The following is an 18,017-nucleotide window of genomic DNA, read 5'->3' as shown; positions in this document are numbered from 1 at the left end:
ACAGAGACGGTAATCTCTAAATCTGTTTTCAATCAAGACATTTGCAAATAGAGGCTGTTGTATCTGTGCACAGGATCCTTAGTTTTTGTCGTGGCATCATCCGCGACAGCGCACGTTGTCTCGCTGATATATCAGAGGAGGAAATTGCTTCAGAGTTGGCAGATTAAGGTATATCTGCAGTGAAACGTTTTACGATTAAGAAAGAAGGAATGATCGTGAAAACAAACCCCTATTTACTGACTTTTTACCATTCATCTCGTCCAAAGTCTATCAAAGCCGTTTATTTTAATATGAGAGTGGACGTGTATGTCCCCAGTCCAGTCCGTTGTTATAATCATGTCGAAACCCCTCAGTATGCCATCGTAGTGGTGATCGACATGATGGTTCCGACTGTGAGCAAGAATATAAGTGTGCCCGTGCTTAAGTGTAACTGTAATGGTCCCCATTCTGCTTCGTCAAGGTCTCGTCTCGTGTATCAACGGGAATCCCAATGAAAATCAAATGCCAACACAATATTTCATACCTCGAGGCAAAAGATTGTTGACTCTAGCAACTCAAACTATATCAAACCTGACCTACTCTGTTGCAGTCACTCGTTCTGTAGCAAGTTCACCCGTTTCATGCCAGACTGACTGGGTAACATCCACTTGTCTTTATTTTATTTCAGTCGATATTCAGGCCACCGACCTATTACAACAGGCACCCGTGGCGAGCCACCTCCTCGTGGTGGGTGCTGGGTAATGCCAAGAGCTCGCCGACACCCCCGTAGTGGACCCGGGGGCATATTTGGTCCACCAGCCTGTTGGCCGTGGGTTGCGGCCCTGTGTCGGTGGAGGAGGGGATCCTGGTGGTTGAGGGCAATAGGAACCTGCAACCGTGTTCCTGTTGCCCAACACACCACTTTGGCCCTTACTTCACCTAGACGGGTGGTTGAATGGGCCCGATTCAATCAATCGGCTGGTCACGTCGAGCCCTGTGTTTAACTTTTTATGCTCTTAACCTTACTTGTGGAATGGTCTCTGTTGACAGTTTCAGAAACTATATACTTACCTAGAGCATATACCCAGAAGGCGGTGGCTCATGGGTCAATCTGGTTGATCTAGATCCGCTGGAGTATAACAAACCTGTATCCCTTTGGTGTTAGTTTGCTGGATTTCCGCTTACGTATGGCATCGCCCTTGTTGGCGCTCCGTGGTGGGCGGGGAGCAGGTTTGCTGAACCATATAACATTTCAATATGGGGAAACAAAATCCAAAAAAACCAAAACGGCAACTTTCAGAATCTGATTCTGAATTAGATTCTTCTGACGATGAAATTGTCACAAAACTTCTCTATTCTGAAAGAGATACTTGGCCTCGATACCTTGTCATGGAAGCTAAAGGTGAACGTCCTTTAGCTTCATATTCACCATTTCTTTTAGAAAAAGGACTTAAAGGGAAGGCTGGTGAGTTTAAAAATGTTAAAAAAATGCGTTCTGGAGCTCTTCTTATAGAATGTGCTCGAAAAGCCCAAGCTATAAATTTGATCACTTCAACAAAGTTAGCAGATATCCCCGTAACCTGCTCGGCACACAAGACACTTAACTTCAGCAAGGGTATCATAAGAGACCGTGATCGCAGTCTTGCTGATGAATCCATTGAGGAAATTGTGTCAGAACTCCGAAGTCAAGGTGTGATTGCCGCCACACGATTTACATACCGCAAAGATGGTCGGGTGTATCCATCCAATACCTATCTCTTGACTTTTGATACCACGACTCTACCCAGTTCTATCAAAGTTGGCTGCTTTTCCATGCCTGTTGACCTCTACATCCCGCGACCTACTCGTTGCTTTAAGTGTCAGAAATTCGGGCATGGTCAGAATTCATGCAAAGGTAGAATCACTTGTGTCAGGTGTGGTGAAATTGATCATGACGGAAATACGTGTACCCGTCCTTTAAAATGCTCTAACTGTGATGGAAACCATATGTCCTCCTCAACTGACTGTACTGAATTTAAATATCAGTCCCTTGTACAAAAAATTAAATGTGAGCAGAAAGTCAGTTACGTGGATGCAATGAGACAGGCAAAGTCAGTTACTTCTGCCAACACAGCAGGGCAATCGTATGCGTCAGTCACTAAACCCGTAAGAACTGTCAGCACTACATCTGTAGAGTGTCAAACAGATCTTACATGGACAAATGGTGAAACACCAAAACCAGTTTCTAATCCAGAAAACACAGTTCCGGTTCCAAAATCAAGATCAGTATCTACCTCAACATCTGAAACCTCTGCTAAAGTCGTCGAAAAACATAAAAATGAAACTTCTAAAAAGAAAAATCAAACTGATCGAGTGTCAAAGGCACTCAAAAATCCCGTGCAACAGTACAACAAGTATGGGTTGCTCGAGGATATGGATACAGAGGTATCCCCCCATGTGAACATTAATGACAATGCCAGTGGTCACTCGCCCAAAAAGAAAGGAAGAGCATTGTCACCAGTTACTGCCCCTTAAATGACTAATACAGCCTTAATACAGTGGAATTGCAGGGGACTGAGGACCAATTTTACTGATTTACAGCTATTAGTGCAAGAGTTTACACCGTCAGCTATATGTTTACAGGAGACTTACCTAAAAGAAACTGATATTTTGGACTTGCGTCATTTCAATGCATATCACACTTTTTCACCACCGGGAGTGAGGGCAAATGGAGGATCTTCCATCCTTGTTAAACAGAATGTTATTCACAGTCATGTTATGCTCAAAACTAATCTTCAGGCTGTTGCAGTGCGACTTACTTTGCATGTTGCTTTTACATTATGCTCTCTGTATATCCCACCATCTACAACTCTTCAACTAGCTGATTTACAAGCCCTCTACAATGAACTTCCTAAACCCTGTATTATTATGGGTGATCTAAATGCCCACAGCCCACTCTGGGGTGGTTCAACCACAAACGCCAAAGGTAAATTGCTGGAGGATTTTATTTCAAATAACGATTTATGCATTTTTAATGATGGTTCCAATACATACTTACATCCTGGCACAGGAACATATTCAGCCCTTGACATGTCAATTACTGATTCACACTTACTAAACGAATTTGAATGGTCAATCCATGATGACCTCTGTGGTAGTGACCATTTCCCAACACTACTGACACCTGTAACCCCATCTGATGTTTCTCCATTATCGAGATGGAATTTCAAAAAGGCAAACTGGTCTTTATACGAAACGCTGTGTGTTGACAAACTTACACCGAAAAATTTCTGTAATGTTCCTGATGCCATAAAAAGTTTCTCTGATGAAGTAACTCTCATTGCTGACGAGTGTATACCAAGGTCCTCTTCAATTCCACATATTCGAAAACCATGGTTTAACGATACATGTAAACAAGCTAGAAGAGAACGGAAAAAGGCAGAGCACTATTTCCGTAGACACCCCATGGTGCATAATTTGAATAGATTTAAAATTTTAAATGCCAAAGCACGGCGTACTTTTAAACAAAGTAAACGCCAATCTTGGCAAAATTATGTATCAAATATTAATTCACGTACGCCAATATCTAAGGTCTGGAATATGATCCAAAAAATCAAAGGGAAGGGTTCCAAATGTAGCATTCATCATCTTAAAGACGGAAACCAGTTGTTAACTGGTAGAAACGAAATTGCAAATAAACTTGGTGAAACTTTAGCAAAACATTCTTCTTCGTCCAATTATGATCCTAAATTCCAAAAGTACCAAAAACAACAAGAAAAGAAATCTGTTAATTTCAATTCAGATAATGGGGAAGATTACAATGAGGTATTTTCTATTGATGAGCTCCATACTGCTTTTGATCAGGCTCACGACACTGCTCCTGGAGCTGATAACATCCATTATCAACTCCTGAAACACTTACCGGAATCATGTTTGGAGACACTCTTACATATTTTTGATGACATTTGGACAACTGGAACTTTCCCTTCGTCATGGCGTGATGCTATAGTTGTTCCCATCACCAAACCTGGGCGTGATCATACTGATCCTTCCAATTATAGGCCCATATCATTAACTAGCTGTGTTTGCAAGACCATGGAACGCATGATAAATAATCGACTTGTTTGGTACTTGGAAACCAATAACCTCATAACAGATATACAATGTGGTTTCCGTAAAAACAGAAGTACTATTGATCATCTAGTGCGTTTAGAATCGTTTGTTAAGAATGCCATAATTAATAAGCAGCATGCAGTGTCAATCTTTTTTGATTTAGAAAAAGCGTATGACACGACATGGAAACATGGGATTTTGAAAGATTTACATGACCTTGGATTACGAGGCCGTTTGCCGCAATTTATATCCAACTTTTTAAATGACAGGCAATTTCAAGTTCGAGTGGGTTCTACCCTGTCTGATCATTACAGTCAGGATCAAGGTGTCCCACAAGGTAGTATTTTGTCTGTCACATTATTTAGTATTAAAATCAACAGTTTATCAAAAGTTTTAAATGATTCAATTGATGGATCACTTTTTGTGGATGATTTTAACATTTCTTGTCGTGGGAAAAATATGCATACCATTGAACGTCAACTACAGTTATGTTTAAACAAAATAGATAAGTGGTGTCTTGAAAACGGCTTTAAATTTTCTAAATCAAAAACTAGTTGCATACATTTTTGTCGTAAATACAAACCACATAAGGACCCTGAACTGTTCTTAAATGGCACTCCCATCAAAGTAGTCAAGGAGGCCAGGTTCTTAGGTCTGATTTTCGACTCGCATTTAACTTTTCTTCCGCATATCAAATCTCTGAAAACTAAATGCCTGAAGGCACTTGATTTATTAAAAGTCGTGTCTAATTCAAAGTGGGGAGGTGACCAGACTACCCTCCTCCATCTGTATCGATCACTTGTCCGTTCTAAACTTGATTATGGCTCCATCGTGTATGGTGGAGCCTGCAAAAGCAACTTAAAATTATTAGATTCTGTTCATCATCAAGGTCTAAGACTTTGTCTTGGGTCCTTTAGAACCTCTCCTGTTCACAGTCTATATGTTGAAGCCGATGAACCATCTCTTACACATCGCCGTCTAAAATTATCTTTACAATATATAACAAAGCTATTCTCTAACGAAACTAACCCTGCATATAACTGTGTTTTTAATCCTCTCTACGATGACTTGTATAACAAAAAGCCTTCTCTTGTTCCACCGCTCGGGCACAGAATTAAACCATTTCTTTCTTCGGCCGGCATTGAGCTGGAAAATATAGCTCCCTCCCGTCTTCTTTCTTCTCCTCCTTGGCAGTTGGTTAGGCCACAAGTCGACCTAACATTAACGACTTTTAAAAAATCAGAAACTAATGAATTACTATACAAACAAGAATATAATCAATTACAACATAAATATAGCAATTATAAATCCTTATTTACAGATGGGTCCAAGGATGGTGGAGCAGTGGCTTGTGCCACTGTCATTGGATCCAGAACAATATCATCTAGATTACCAGATAATAGTTCTATTTTTACAGCAGAAGCTAACGCCATATTAACGGCTCTTAAATATATTCAAAGACATCCTAGACATAAACAGTACATAATCTATTCCGACTCTCTTTCTTGTCTTCAGGCTATTAAAAACCTATCATGTACACATCCACTTTTAATAGAAATTATGGAGTTATATAATGATCTTGCTACTGGCCAATGCGACATCGTATTTTGTTGGTTACCAAGCCACGTTGGCATTTCTGGCAACAAAATGGCCGATCTTGCTGCTAAGGCAGCACTCAACAAATCTGTGACACCACTTCTGATTCCATACTCAGACTATAAAGCTACAATTAGATCTTATATCCGTGATCTAATGCAGAAGAAGTGGGACACCCAAGTGGGTGTTAATAAATTACATGAAATAAAACCGTATATTGGTTACACCTACTTGGGTTGTCAGTCCAGATTTGAGGAGGTTGTTATGCGACGATGTCGCATTGGCCATACTAGATACACTCACGAATATATACTTCAAGGTGAGGATCCTCCGTTTTGTATCCCTTGTGATGAAGGAATCACGGTCAAGCATGTCTTGCTTGACTGTATTGATTTTGCCATCACAAGGGAGAAATATTTTCATGTCAAAACAATGAAGGATCTTTTTAATGTTAATTATCGTTTAATCATTGAATTTTTAAAGGAAATAGAATTATTACATAAGTTTTGAATAATATGTTTTGTAAATAGAAAGCTGATATTTTAACCATGGTGGTAAGAATTGTCACCTGCGATTGTTAGTGGCTGTACCCTCAAAGGGGGTTAAAGTAGCGTAAAATTATTGTCCCCCTGAGAGGATACGTAAGTCCCAAAACTTTCAAAGTGAAATCTAAACTGACCAATTTTTTAATCGTAGTATTTTTGTCATTTTAAATTTCGGCTACATTTTCCTACAATCACCAACGGCTGAGGGGATGGTGTAAATCCAGCTAGGGTCCATGCAGGTAGCAAAAGTAATGTAAGTCCCCATGGTCCCTAGTATGGTGATCTACCTTCAGTTGTTGGCGATCTACAGCCCGTATTTTATATTGTATTGTCCAAATAGTGGTATTTGTTTTAACTCTCAACACTAGTTTTAATTGTAACTGTGATATTCTAGTTGTTTTACTGTCCTTTGACGACAGGTGTTTATAATGTATACATATTTCATTTCAATATAGAAATGTTCTCGTCACAATATGGCTGAAATATTGCCGATGTGACGTTAAATATTAACTCACTCACTCACTCACCTATTACAACATAGTATGTCTGTTCAGTAACACAGCACAGTGCGCATGCGTAAAATATGCATAGTATTACGTCTAGTTACATATTGGTACACTAAATCGTGTGTGGGGGGATATTATAGAAGTTCTCAGATTCATAGCATGATGTAAGTACATAGAAACATTTCTAATAACACTATCATTTCTATTTGACATTAGGTGAGTAAATTGGTCGACCCAAATCGCCCTGAAATCGATATAATTTTATTAATATGTGAGAGTGAACGACGAAACAAAACAAAATGGTATTCATCCTCTATATCTCCCGATTTACATGATTTTCACAATCTGCTTTTTTTTCTCGATACCATTCATCCTACCAATTTCTACTTCTAGTCGGGGTGTACCGCAACGAAAGTTAGCCAAAATACTCCTAAACCTTTGTATTTGTATTGAATTGATATACTCTTCAGTTTCAAATCTATGCTTAAACAATTTCTAGCCTTGTAGTTTAGATGTACTATTGATGGAATTTGCCCAGTCTGATATGAATTCATCTCTTATTATTTGTCTAAATTCCTGGAGAAATAGATTAATGTTTTGCACCCATTGATTTAGCCATACATACCGGGCACCCGTGGCGAGCCACCTCCTCGTGGTGGGTGCTGGGTAACGCCAAGAGCTCGCCATCACCCCCGTAGTGGACCCGGGGGAATATTTGGTCCACCAACCCGTTTGCCGTGGGTTGCGGCCCTGTGTCGGCGGAGAAAGGGATCCTGGTGGTTGAGGGCAATAGGGGCCTGTAACCGTGTTCCTGTTGCTCAATACACCACTTTGGCCCTGACTTCGCCTAGACGGGTGGTTGAATGGGCCCGGTTCAACCAATCGGCTGGTCATGCCAAGCCCATGTGCATTGTATTTGATATTGCACACTTTTGATTTAAATAAATGATCCTGATAAAGGTATTGATCAAATACTTCACTAAATTTCTATTGATTTAAAGCTTTAACAAATACATATTTTGCCTAGAGTCTTAATGCCCAGAAGGCGGTGGCTCATGGGCCAATCTGGTAGATCAATTATTTATAATTCTTCTGCTGGAGTATATCATCTGAGTATCCTTGGTGCTGCAAGTCGGAGGCCCACTTGTTTTTAGCATTGTCCGTGTGATACTCCGTGGTGGGTGGGGAGCTCAGATGATGAACCATATTAAACTAACTATGGCTTACACAACCCCCATTAAAAGAAACAAGCGTCAACTTGACAATGATGATGATGAACTACGACCGTCCAATCCGACCGTGGAATACTGGCCACGATTCCTAGTGATCGAGACACTTGACAAGTCACCTATCAAATTAAACCCGTTTGCGGTATCAAAAGGTATACAGGGTATCGCAGGCGAGGTACGAAATATCAGACGACTGCGTTCAGGTTCCCTACTTGTAGAATGTAGCAGGAGACAGCAATCAACCAACCTGTTGTCAACTGAGCTGTTTGTTGGAGTTCAGGTCGCAGTTACTCCACACAGGACTCTGAATACGAGCAAAGGGATTGTCAGAGACCGAGATCAATTGTTCGCTGATATGACTGAATTTGATATCGTATCAGAAATGAAAGATCAAGGGGTTACTTTCGTTAAAAGATTTACAACCCGGATAAACTCAGAAACAAAACCAACTAACACATATCTCTTCCACTTCGCTTCTCCAAGTATACCAAAATCAGTAAGAGCAGGATATTGTAATATCAGTGTTGATACTTACATTCCCAATCCACTGCGATGCTTCAAATGCCAAAGGTACGGGCACGGTGTCACTAACTGTACTAACTCAGTAACATGCGCTCATTGTAGTGAGAAAACTCATGTTAATGAGGACTGCAATAACACTCTTAAAAAATGCGTCAACTGCTCTGGGACACATTCTGCTTTTTCTAAACAATGTCCAATCTGGAAGCAACAAATGGAGATGAACAAAATTAAATTTACACAGAATATCAGTTTTGCTGAAGCTAAGAAACTTGTTTCGACACCAGACGCTGTTGCATCTTATGCCTCAATTACGAGAGCACCCTCCACTATCAGCCACATAACAGCCGTGTCCACTTCATCAACATTGTGTCAAACTGATCTGACATGGGTGGATACAGAAAAACCTGAAGTATATTCACCAAATCAGTCCACTCAGACTGCTGAGTCCATTCACATTACTGAATCCCTTCCAAAAACACTAGTTCAAGTTCAGTCACGGTCGTCTCAGGAACCGTCATCGTCATCATCATCACGATCCATAGCGAAACATGAATCTCAAAATAGTGGGAAACATCTTACTAAAACTAAAATCAAAACCAGAAATGACTTACAAAAATGTCAAAGTAGCAGAGCCTCAAAGGGTTCGAATGACAAAGTCCAACTTTATAATAAGTTCGGATCTTTAGAGGACATGGATGTGTCTGAAAACATCCAAATTAGGGCACATAGCTTGTCGCCCTCAAGGAAAACAAGGGGCAGATCCCCAATAAACCCTCCGAAGAAATAATTTCTTCACATATAATTCAATGGAACTGCAGAGGACTGAAGACAAATCTGAATGAACTACACCTGTTAGTCCAAGACTTTAAACCTGCAGCATTCTGCTTGCAAGAAACATATTTAAAACAGATGGATAATTTTAATCTTCGTCACTATAATGCGTCTCATTCTTTTTCTCCACCAGGCGATAAAGCCACAGGAGGATCGTCAATCCTTGTAAGGCATGATGTTATCCATAGCCCTGTGACTCTCAAAACTAATCTTCAAGCAGTTGCAGTGCGAATTACTTTGCACGTTACTCTTACTTTGTGTTCATTGTACATTCCACCTTCATCGACTCTTCTCCAGGCTGATCTACAAACTCTCTATGATCAATTACCCAAACCATGTATACTCACGGGTGATTTAAATGGGCACAATCCTCTTTGGGGTGGTGTGACCACAAACACAAAAGGTCAGGTTCTGGAAGATTTCATCTCGAATAATAATTTATGTATATACAATGATGGTACAAATACATATTTACATCCTGGCACAGGAACATATACAGCTCTTGATTTGTCACTAACTGACTCCAACTTACTAAACGAATTTGAATGGTCAGTCCACAATGACCTGTGTGGAAGTGACCATTTTCCTACTATACTAAAATCTACAACACCATCTGATGTGCCCCCATCAACAAGATGGAATTTTAAAAAGGCTGATTGGCCTTTATATGAAACGCTGTGTGCTGCGAAGCTTCAACCTGAATATTTTATTACTGTTCCTGACGCTATCAAATGCTTTTCTGATGAACTGAAATCTATAGCTGATGAATGTATACCAAAGTCCTCTGCAGTTCCACATATTCGAAAACCATGGTTCAGCGATGAATGCAAACAAGCTAGGAAGGCAAGGAAAAAAGCAGAACATTATTTCCGTCGCCATCCTATGGTGCATAATTTAAATAAATTTAAGATTTTAAATGCTAAAGCACGGCGTACTTTTAAACAGAACAAACGCCAATCTTGGCAAAATTATGTATCTAAAATAAATTCTCGGACACCTATGTCCAAGGTATGGAACATGATCCAGAAAATTAAAGGTAAAGGTAATAAATCTACTGTCCATCATCTTAAACATGGAGATCAGTTACTTACTGATAAAAAAGATATCGCAAATAAACTGGGCGAAACTCTCGCTAAACATTCTTCCTCTTCTAATTATGTACCTAAATTTCAGCAATATCAAAAACAACAAGAAAAGAAAACTATTAATTTCAATTCTGATAATGGGGAAGATTATAATGAAACGTTTTCTATTCATGAACTCCATACTGCTCTTGATCAAGCTCATGACACTGCTACAGGAGCTGATAACATTCATTATCAACTCCTGAAGCACTTACCAGAATCCTGCCTAGAAACTCTCCTAAATATTTTTGATGATATTTGGACATCGGGTAACTTTCCTCCTTCATGGCTTTACGCCATAGTAGTACCAATACCTAAACCTGGACGTGATCATACGGATCCGTCCAATTATCGTCCGATTTCATTAACAAGCTGTGTTTGCAAGACCATGGAACGCATGATAAATAATCGACTTGTTTGGTATTTGGAAACTAATAACCTTATCACAAATATACAATGTGGTTTCCGGAAAAACAGAAGTACTGTCGATCACTTAGTGCGTTTAGAATCATTTGTAAAAAACGCACTGATTAACAAACAACACGCTGTGTCTATCTTTTTTGATCTTGAAAAAGCATATGACACTACTTGGAAATATGGCATTTTACGAGATTTACATGACTTCGGTTTGCGAGGTCGTTTGCCTGAATTTATTGCCAACTTTTTAAATGACAGACAATTCCAGGTCCGTGTGGGCTCTACCCTGTCTGATCATTACAATCAGGATCAGGGAGTTCCACAGGGCAGTATTTTGTCAGTCACACTTTTTAGTATAAAGATAAACAGTTTATCAAAAGTTTTAAACGATTCAATTGATGGATCGTTATTTGTGGATGATTTTAATATTTCTTGTCGTGGTAAAAATATGAATACCATTGAACGACAACTACAGTTGTGTTTAAACAAGATTAATAAATGGTGTCTAGAAAACGGCTTTAAATTTTCTAAATCGAAAATAATTGTATACATTTTTGTCGTAAATATAAACCACATAAAGACCCTGAACTATCTCTAGGTGGCACACCAATTAAAGTTGTGAAGGAAGCTAAGTTCTTGGGTCTCATTTTTGACTCACACTTAACGTTTTTACCGCATATTAAATCACTTAAAACTAAATGCCTGAAAGCACTTGACTTGTTGAAAGTGGTTTCAAATTCAAAATGGGGAGGGGATCAAACTACCCTTCTCCATCTATATCGATCTCTCGTGCGTTCGAAACTCGATTATGGCTCCATTGTTTATGGTGGAGCCTGCAAAAGCAACTTAAAACTATTAGATTCAGTCCATCATCAAGGTCTAAGACTTTGTCTTGGCTCCTTTAGAACTTCACCTGTTGACAGCCTGTATGTCGAGACTGACGAACCATCTCTTGAGCAGCGACGTATAAAATTAGCTTTACAGTATGTAACAAAACTATATTCAAATGAGTCTAACCCTGCATATAACTGTGTTTTCAATCCCCGGTATGAGGATTTATACAAAAAGAAATCTTCTCTTGTTCCGCCTCTTGGTTTAAGAATAAAACCACTTATTTCTGCTGCCAGTATTGAGCTGGAAAACATAGCTCCTTCCCGTCTTCTTTCTTCTCCTCATTGGCAGATGGTTAGGCCACAAGTTGACTTAACATTAACGACTTTTAAAAAATCAGAAACGAATGAATTACAGTATAAATAAGAATATAATCAAATGAAACATAAATATAGCAATTATAAATCCTTATTTACAGATGGGTCCAAGGATGGTGGCGCAGTGGCTTGTGCCACTGTCATTGGATCCAGAACAATATCTTCTCGATTACCAGATAACAGTTCTATTTTTACAGCTGAAGCTAACGCCATACTAACAGCTCTTAAATATATTCAAAGACACCCTAAACGTAAACAATATATAATATATTCCGACTCTCTTTCTTGCCTTCAGGCTATTAAAAATATATCTTGTAAACATCCACTTTTAATAGAAATTATTGAATTGTATAATAATCTTGCCACTGGCCAATACGACATCGTCTTATGTTGGTTACCCAGCCACGTAGGTATTTCCGGTAACGCAATGGCCGATCTTGCTGCCAAGGCAGCACTCAACAAATCTGTGACACCACTTCTTATTCCATACTCAGATTATAAAGCCAGCATTAGAACTTACATCCGTGATCTGATGCAGAAGAAGTGGGACACCCAAGTGGGCATAAATAAATTACATGCAATAAAACCTTATGTTGGTTACACCTACTTGGGTTGTCAGTCCAGATGTGAAGAGGTCATCATGCGGCGATGTCGTATTGGCCACACCAGATATACACATGAATACCTTTTGAAAGGTGAGGATCCTCCGTTCTGCATCCCTTGTGATGAAAGAATCACAGTCAAGCATATCTTGCTTGACTGTGTTGAGTATTCCATCACAAGGGATCAGTATTTTAATTCACATACTGTGAAGGATCTTTTTAACAGTGTTAGTCCTCATTTAATTATTGCATTTTTAAGGGAATTAAATTTGTTAACCGAACTGTAAATAGATAAATATTTTAAAATTGGAAGATTAAATTAGTAACTCAAATCGTTAGAGGCTGTACCCTCAAAGGGGGTTGAAGTACCGTAAAATAATTGTCCTCCTGAGAGGGTACATAAGTCCAAAAACATTTGACGTAAATTTCAGTTTTCCAGCTTTTAATCGTAGAATAAGTGTGTTTTTACTTTATGGCTAGATTTGTCTAAATTGCTAACAGCTGAAGGGATGATGTAAATCCAACTAGGGTCCATGCAGGAAGCAAATGTACTGTAAGTCCCCATGGTCCTTAGTATGGTGATCTACCTTCAGTTGTTGGCAACCTATAGCTAATTTTTATATTGTACTGTCCTCTATAGATAGATTGTTTTAGGTCTATTCACTAGTTTTATATTCTATTCTGTGATATTCTAGTCAGTTTTACTGTCCTTCGTTGACAGGGTTTTACAATGTCCGTGCTAGTAATTCATTTGTATTTTTATAATTAATCGTTCTCGTCACGATATGGCTGCAATACTGCCGATGTGACGTTAAATACTAACTCACTCACTCACTCACCCATACATACCTAAATCCATTCGAACATAAAATTTTTCTTACCTCGGTAACCCAGTTTACGTTTCCATTAGTATCATAAAGACGTGACATTTTATAACATGTTTTTACATATCTATGGCATTCTGTTCTTTCTAAGCCAGTATTTGATTACTCTTACTCCAGTGTTAACAAAAACAGGGAAGCGTATACATTCACCAAGGACAGCATAATTTGGTGTCTTGCCAGCCAGTTGTAGAAATCTCTTATAAGCTATTGGCTGTATTCTTTCTTGTTTGTCGTATTGTAAATTTACCAAACTTTCACACCTGTATGTTAGGATTGGTAATAGTTTGGTATCGAACATATGGAAGAATATCTTGCTATTTATAGAGCAGGTCATATTCAATGACTGTAGAACACTATTTACAGCTCTCTTCCCTTCCTGGGCTCTTCTACTAATAACATATTTCAATGATAATTGTGGAGTGAAATAAATGCTTAGGTATTTATAAGTATTCAGAATTTTTAACACTTCTCCATCAAATTCACACTTGTCATTTGCAGTTAACACACCTCCCTTCGTGAATACCATTATATTTGATTTTAACATATTAACATGTCAGTCCAAATTCGATTGAGAATGAAGATAAAATGTTGAACTGTTTTTAAGGTCCTTACATAAAAAAAAACAACACTATGTCGTCAGCAAAAAGTAGTGAATAGATATGTATAAGATCAGGCAGCAGTCTGAACATTCAATACTAGTTGCCATAGCAGTCTGAACATTCAATACTAATTACTAGTTCGTTTATGTATAAAGAAAATAACGGAGGGCTCATAATTCAAACCTGTTTTAGACCGACATGGCATTTGAAAAATTCATGAATACGAACTGTTATTTCTAACACAAGCAGAGACATCATTATACAGATTATGTATTGTTTGAAACAACTTTCCTCTTATTCCAATTTGGCTGAATAATTTCCATAATTTTGGTCGCCTTATAGTATCAAAAGCCTTCTTAAAGTCTATGAACGCTGCATATAAGTTCCCCCTTTTCTTCCTTATTTGTTTCTCTATCAATGCACTCAAAAATAAATATGTTATCAATAGTAGAATACTCATGTCTAAATCCAGCTTGTGATTCAACAATTTTATCAAATATCTCAGTCCACAATTTTAGTCTTAAATATTTTACTAAATATGCTTAGAAGTGATATTCCTCGGTAGGATCATTTGACGGTCCTCTTTTATGTAATGGAATAATTACAGATTTCCACCAATCATCTGGTATGCATCCCGTGTCATAAATCTTATTGAATAGGGTTGCGGTTACGTAAAATTCACCAATTAATTTATCATGACCGGCTGACTTAATCATCTTCAGACCATTGATAGCTTTAATTATTTCTGTCTCGGTTATTTCATTGTTTAAAATCATATTCGACACTTCATCGATGTCATTATTCTCACTGCTATCGCTCCCCTCGAAAGGAGACGACGTATTCTTGATTTCATCTCTGAACAATTTGCAAAAGTCTTCCTTCCATGTATTTATGGATACGCTATTTTAATGTCTGGTAGTTTTACGACTGTTTAATATGTTCTTTACTGTTTTCCAAAACCGATTAGGCTCGTTCAGACTTTTCATCAAGCTATCCATGGATATTTTGTCCCTCTGAATTTGTTTTTGTTGGCAAATTGCTTTAAAACTTCGACCCGTGAAGGTCCCGGGGTAGAATAGGCCTTCAGCAACCCATGCTTGCCATAAAAGGCGACTATGCTTGTCGTAAGGGGCGACTAACGGGATCGGGTGGTCAGGCTCGCTGACTTGGTTGACACATGTCATCGGTTCCCAGTTGCACAGATCGATGCTCATGTTGTTGATCACTGGATTGTCCGGTCCAGACACGATTATTTACAGACCACCGCCATATAGCTGTAATATTGCTGAGTGCGGCGTAAAACTAAACTCACTCACTCACTTTAAAACTTCTTTTACTGTCTGAATACATGCTTAAATCATTACCATCATGGGTTCTCCTAAACTTCCTAAGATTAGCATATTTTTGTCTCTTGGCTTTATGGCAATCTCTATCGAACCAAGGAGGTTTAATCTGATTATCACTGTCTGTTGTATCCGCCTTTTCATTAACCGAGCGGAATTCAGAATTAAATCGTTCAATGAACTAACAGCTTGGTTGGTATTCACATCTCTGATATTATCTAGAATATCGCCTTCATGGATTTCAACTTTTTCACTTAATGATTTTACAAAAATATCTTTAGCAGATACAACCCATGATTACACGATGCCATTTAGAAACTGGTCAAATGCAACATATGTCATATTTGGGATTTCACTTTCTTAAGTCAAGAAGAAATTCTAGTACTTTTTTGGCGGTGACTGAGTGGGCTAGGCGGCTGACTTTGTGTGCTGGCGATTTGGTGCCTGACTCTGAGGGTGAGGGTTCGAATCCCGGATGGGACTCAACCAAAAAAGTACTAGAATTTGTACTTTACTAAGAAAGTGAAATCCCAAATATGACATGTGTTGCAGACACAAACCATCTATTATTATATAGCTCTGGGGCTACACATGGAACACCTCACTTGCATATCCCTCGGATGGAAACGTTCAGGAAGGAAGGTGGTCAGATTCCGTTCGTTCATCGATAGTAAAGTCTACAGTGTTTTCAAGCATACTCGAGGAAACAATAAAATAGTCAATAACACTTTTCCCAATCAGGGATATAAAAGTATACCCTCCAGTTGTCTTATCTTTTCCAACCGTGTCATTTACACCATGTAAGTCATTGCTTACACACAATGTCACAAGATAACGCCCATAGTTATTCAGTCTGTCATGGACTATCACACAGTTTTCCATAAAACGTAGGTATATGTTTGTCATCATCTGAATCATCAAAAACTATTTAATCATTTTCCCAAACGGGCATTGAAATTCTCACATAATATTATTTCACAACTTTGGTATCGATTGCTAAGTTCAAACACTTCTTGATCTAGTTCATCATACCCTCCATTCTGATCTCCTTGTACACTAAATGCAGTGAGTGAGTGAGTGACTTAATATTTAACGTCACATTGGCAGTATTGCAGCCATATCGTGACGAGAGCATTCTTGAAAAAAGGAATCTATGTATATGATCAAAAACCTGTCGACGAAGGGCAGTAAAACAACTAGAATATCACAATAAGAAATAAAACTAGCGTGAAAACTTAAAACTAGCATCCCTATTCAGAAAATACAATATAAAAACAGGCTATATAGATCACCAACAACTGAAGGTAGATCACCACACTAGGGACCATGGGGACTTACAGTACCTCTGCAACCTGCATGGTCCCTAGCTGGATTTACACCATCCCTTCAGCTGCAGGCGACTGTATGCAAAATTAGCCACAATTTAAAATGACACATATTCTACGACTAAAAATGTGGAAGATTAAAACTGACATCAACTGTTTTGGGACTTATGTACCCTCTCTGGAGGACAATAATTTTACGGTACTTCAACCCCCTTCGAGGATACAACCACTAACAATCTTAGTTGCTAATTCAACTTCTAATCATAAAATATTTATCTATTTACTTCTGTTTTTACGGAAACCACATTGTATATCTGTGATAAGGTTATTTGTTTCCAAGTACCAAACGAGTCGATTATTTATCATACGTTCCATGGTCTTGCAAACACAGTTAGTTAATGAAATCGGACGATAATTGGACGGATCCGTATGATCACGTCCAGGTTTAGGTATTGGTATAACTATGGAGTCACGCCATGAGGGAGGACAGTTACCCGATGTCCAAATATCATCAAAAATATTTAGAAGAGTTTCTAGGCAGGATTCTGGTAAATGCTTCAGGAGTTGATAATGTATGTTATCAGCTCCTGTAGCAGTATCATGAGCTTGATCAAGAGCAGTATGAAGCTCATGAATAGAACACGTTTCATTATAATCTTCCTCATTATCTGATTGGAAATTAAGACTTCTTTTTTTCTTGCTTTCTTTCATACTGCTGGGATTTAGGTACATACTTCGAAGAGGAGGAGTGTTTAGCGAGGGTTTCACCCAGTTTATTTCCAATATCTGATTTATCCGTAAGTCATTGATCTCCATGTTTAAGATGATGGACAGTAGATTTAGTACCTTTATCTTTTATTTTCTGGACCATATTCCATACATTGGACATGGGTGTCCGAGAATTTATTTTAGATACATAATTTTGCCAAGATTGGCGTCTGTTCTGTTTAAAAGTACGCCGTGCTTTAGCATTTAAAATTTTAAATTTATTTAAATTATGCACCATGGGATGGCGACGGAAATAATGTTCCCCTTCTTTTGTTTCCAGTCATCGTTGAACCATGGTATTCAAATATGTGGAACTGCAGAGGAATTTGGAATACACTCATGAGCTATGGAGCTCAAGTTATCCAAAAAGCATTTAATAGCATGAGGAACATCAATAAAACGGTCAGGTTTAAGTTTTTCAGCACACAGTGTTTCATATAAAGCCCA

At 38.5% G+C, this 18,017-nt stretch overlaps 1 protein-coding gene across 1 annotated transcript; it reads left to right on the top strand.

Moving 5' to 3' along the window:
- Positions 1-1,236: 1,236 nt before the first annotated feature.
- On the top strand, positions 1,237-2,493 carry LOC137257440 (uncharacterized). Its single transcript, XM_067794770.1, has one exon. It carries the CDS (start codon positions 1,237-1,239, stop codon positions 2,491-2,493), a length of 1,257 nt encoding a protein of 418 aa, XP_067650871.1.
- Positions 2,494-18,017: the final 15,524 nt, after the last annotated feature.

This window comes from Haliotis asinina, chromosome 12 (assembly GCF_037392515.1).
Source record: "Haliotis asinina isolate JCU_RB_2024 chromosome 12, JCU_Hal_asi_v2, whole genome shotgun sequence".
Classification (NCBI taxonomy): domain Eukaryota; kingdom Metazoa; phylum Mollusca; class Gastropoda; order Lepetellida; family Haliotidae; genus Haliotis; species Haliotis asinina.
This window is presented reverse-complemented; position numbering and strand designations above follow the sequence as displayed.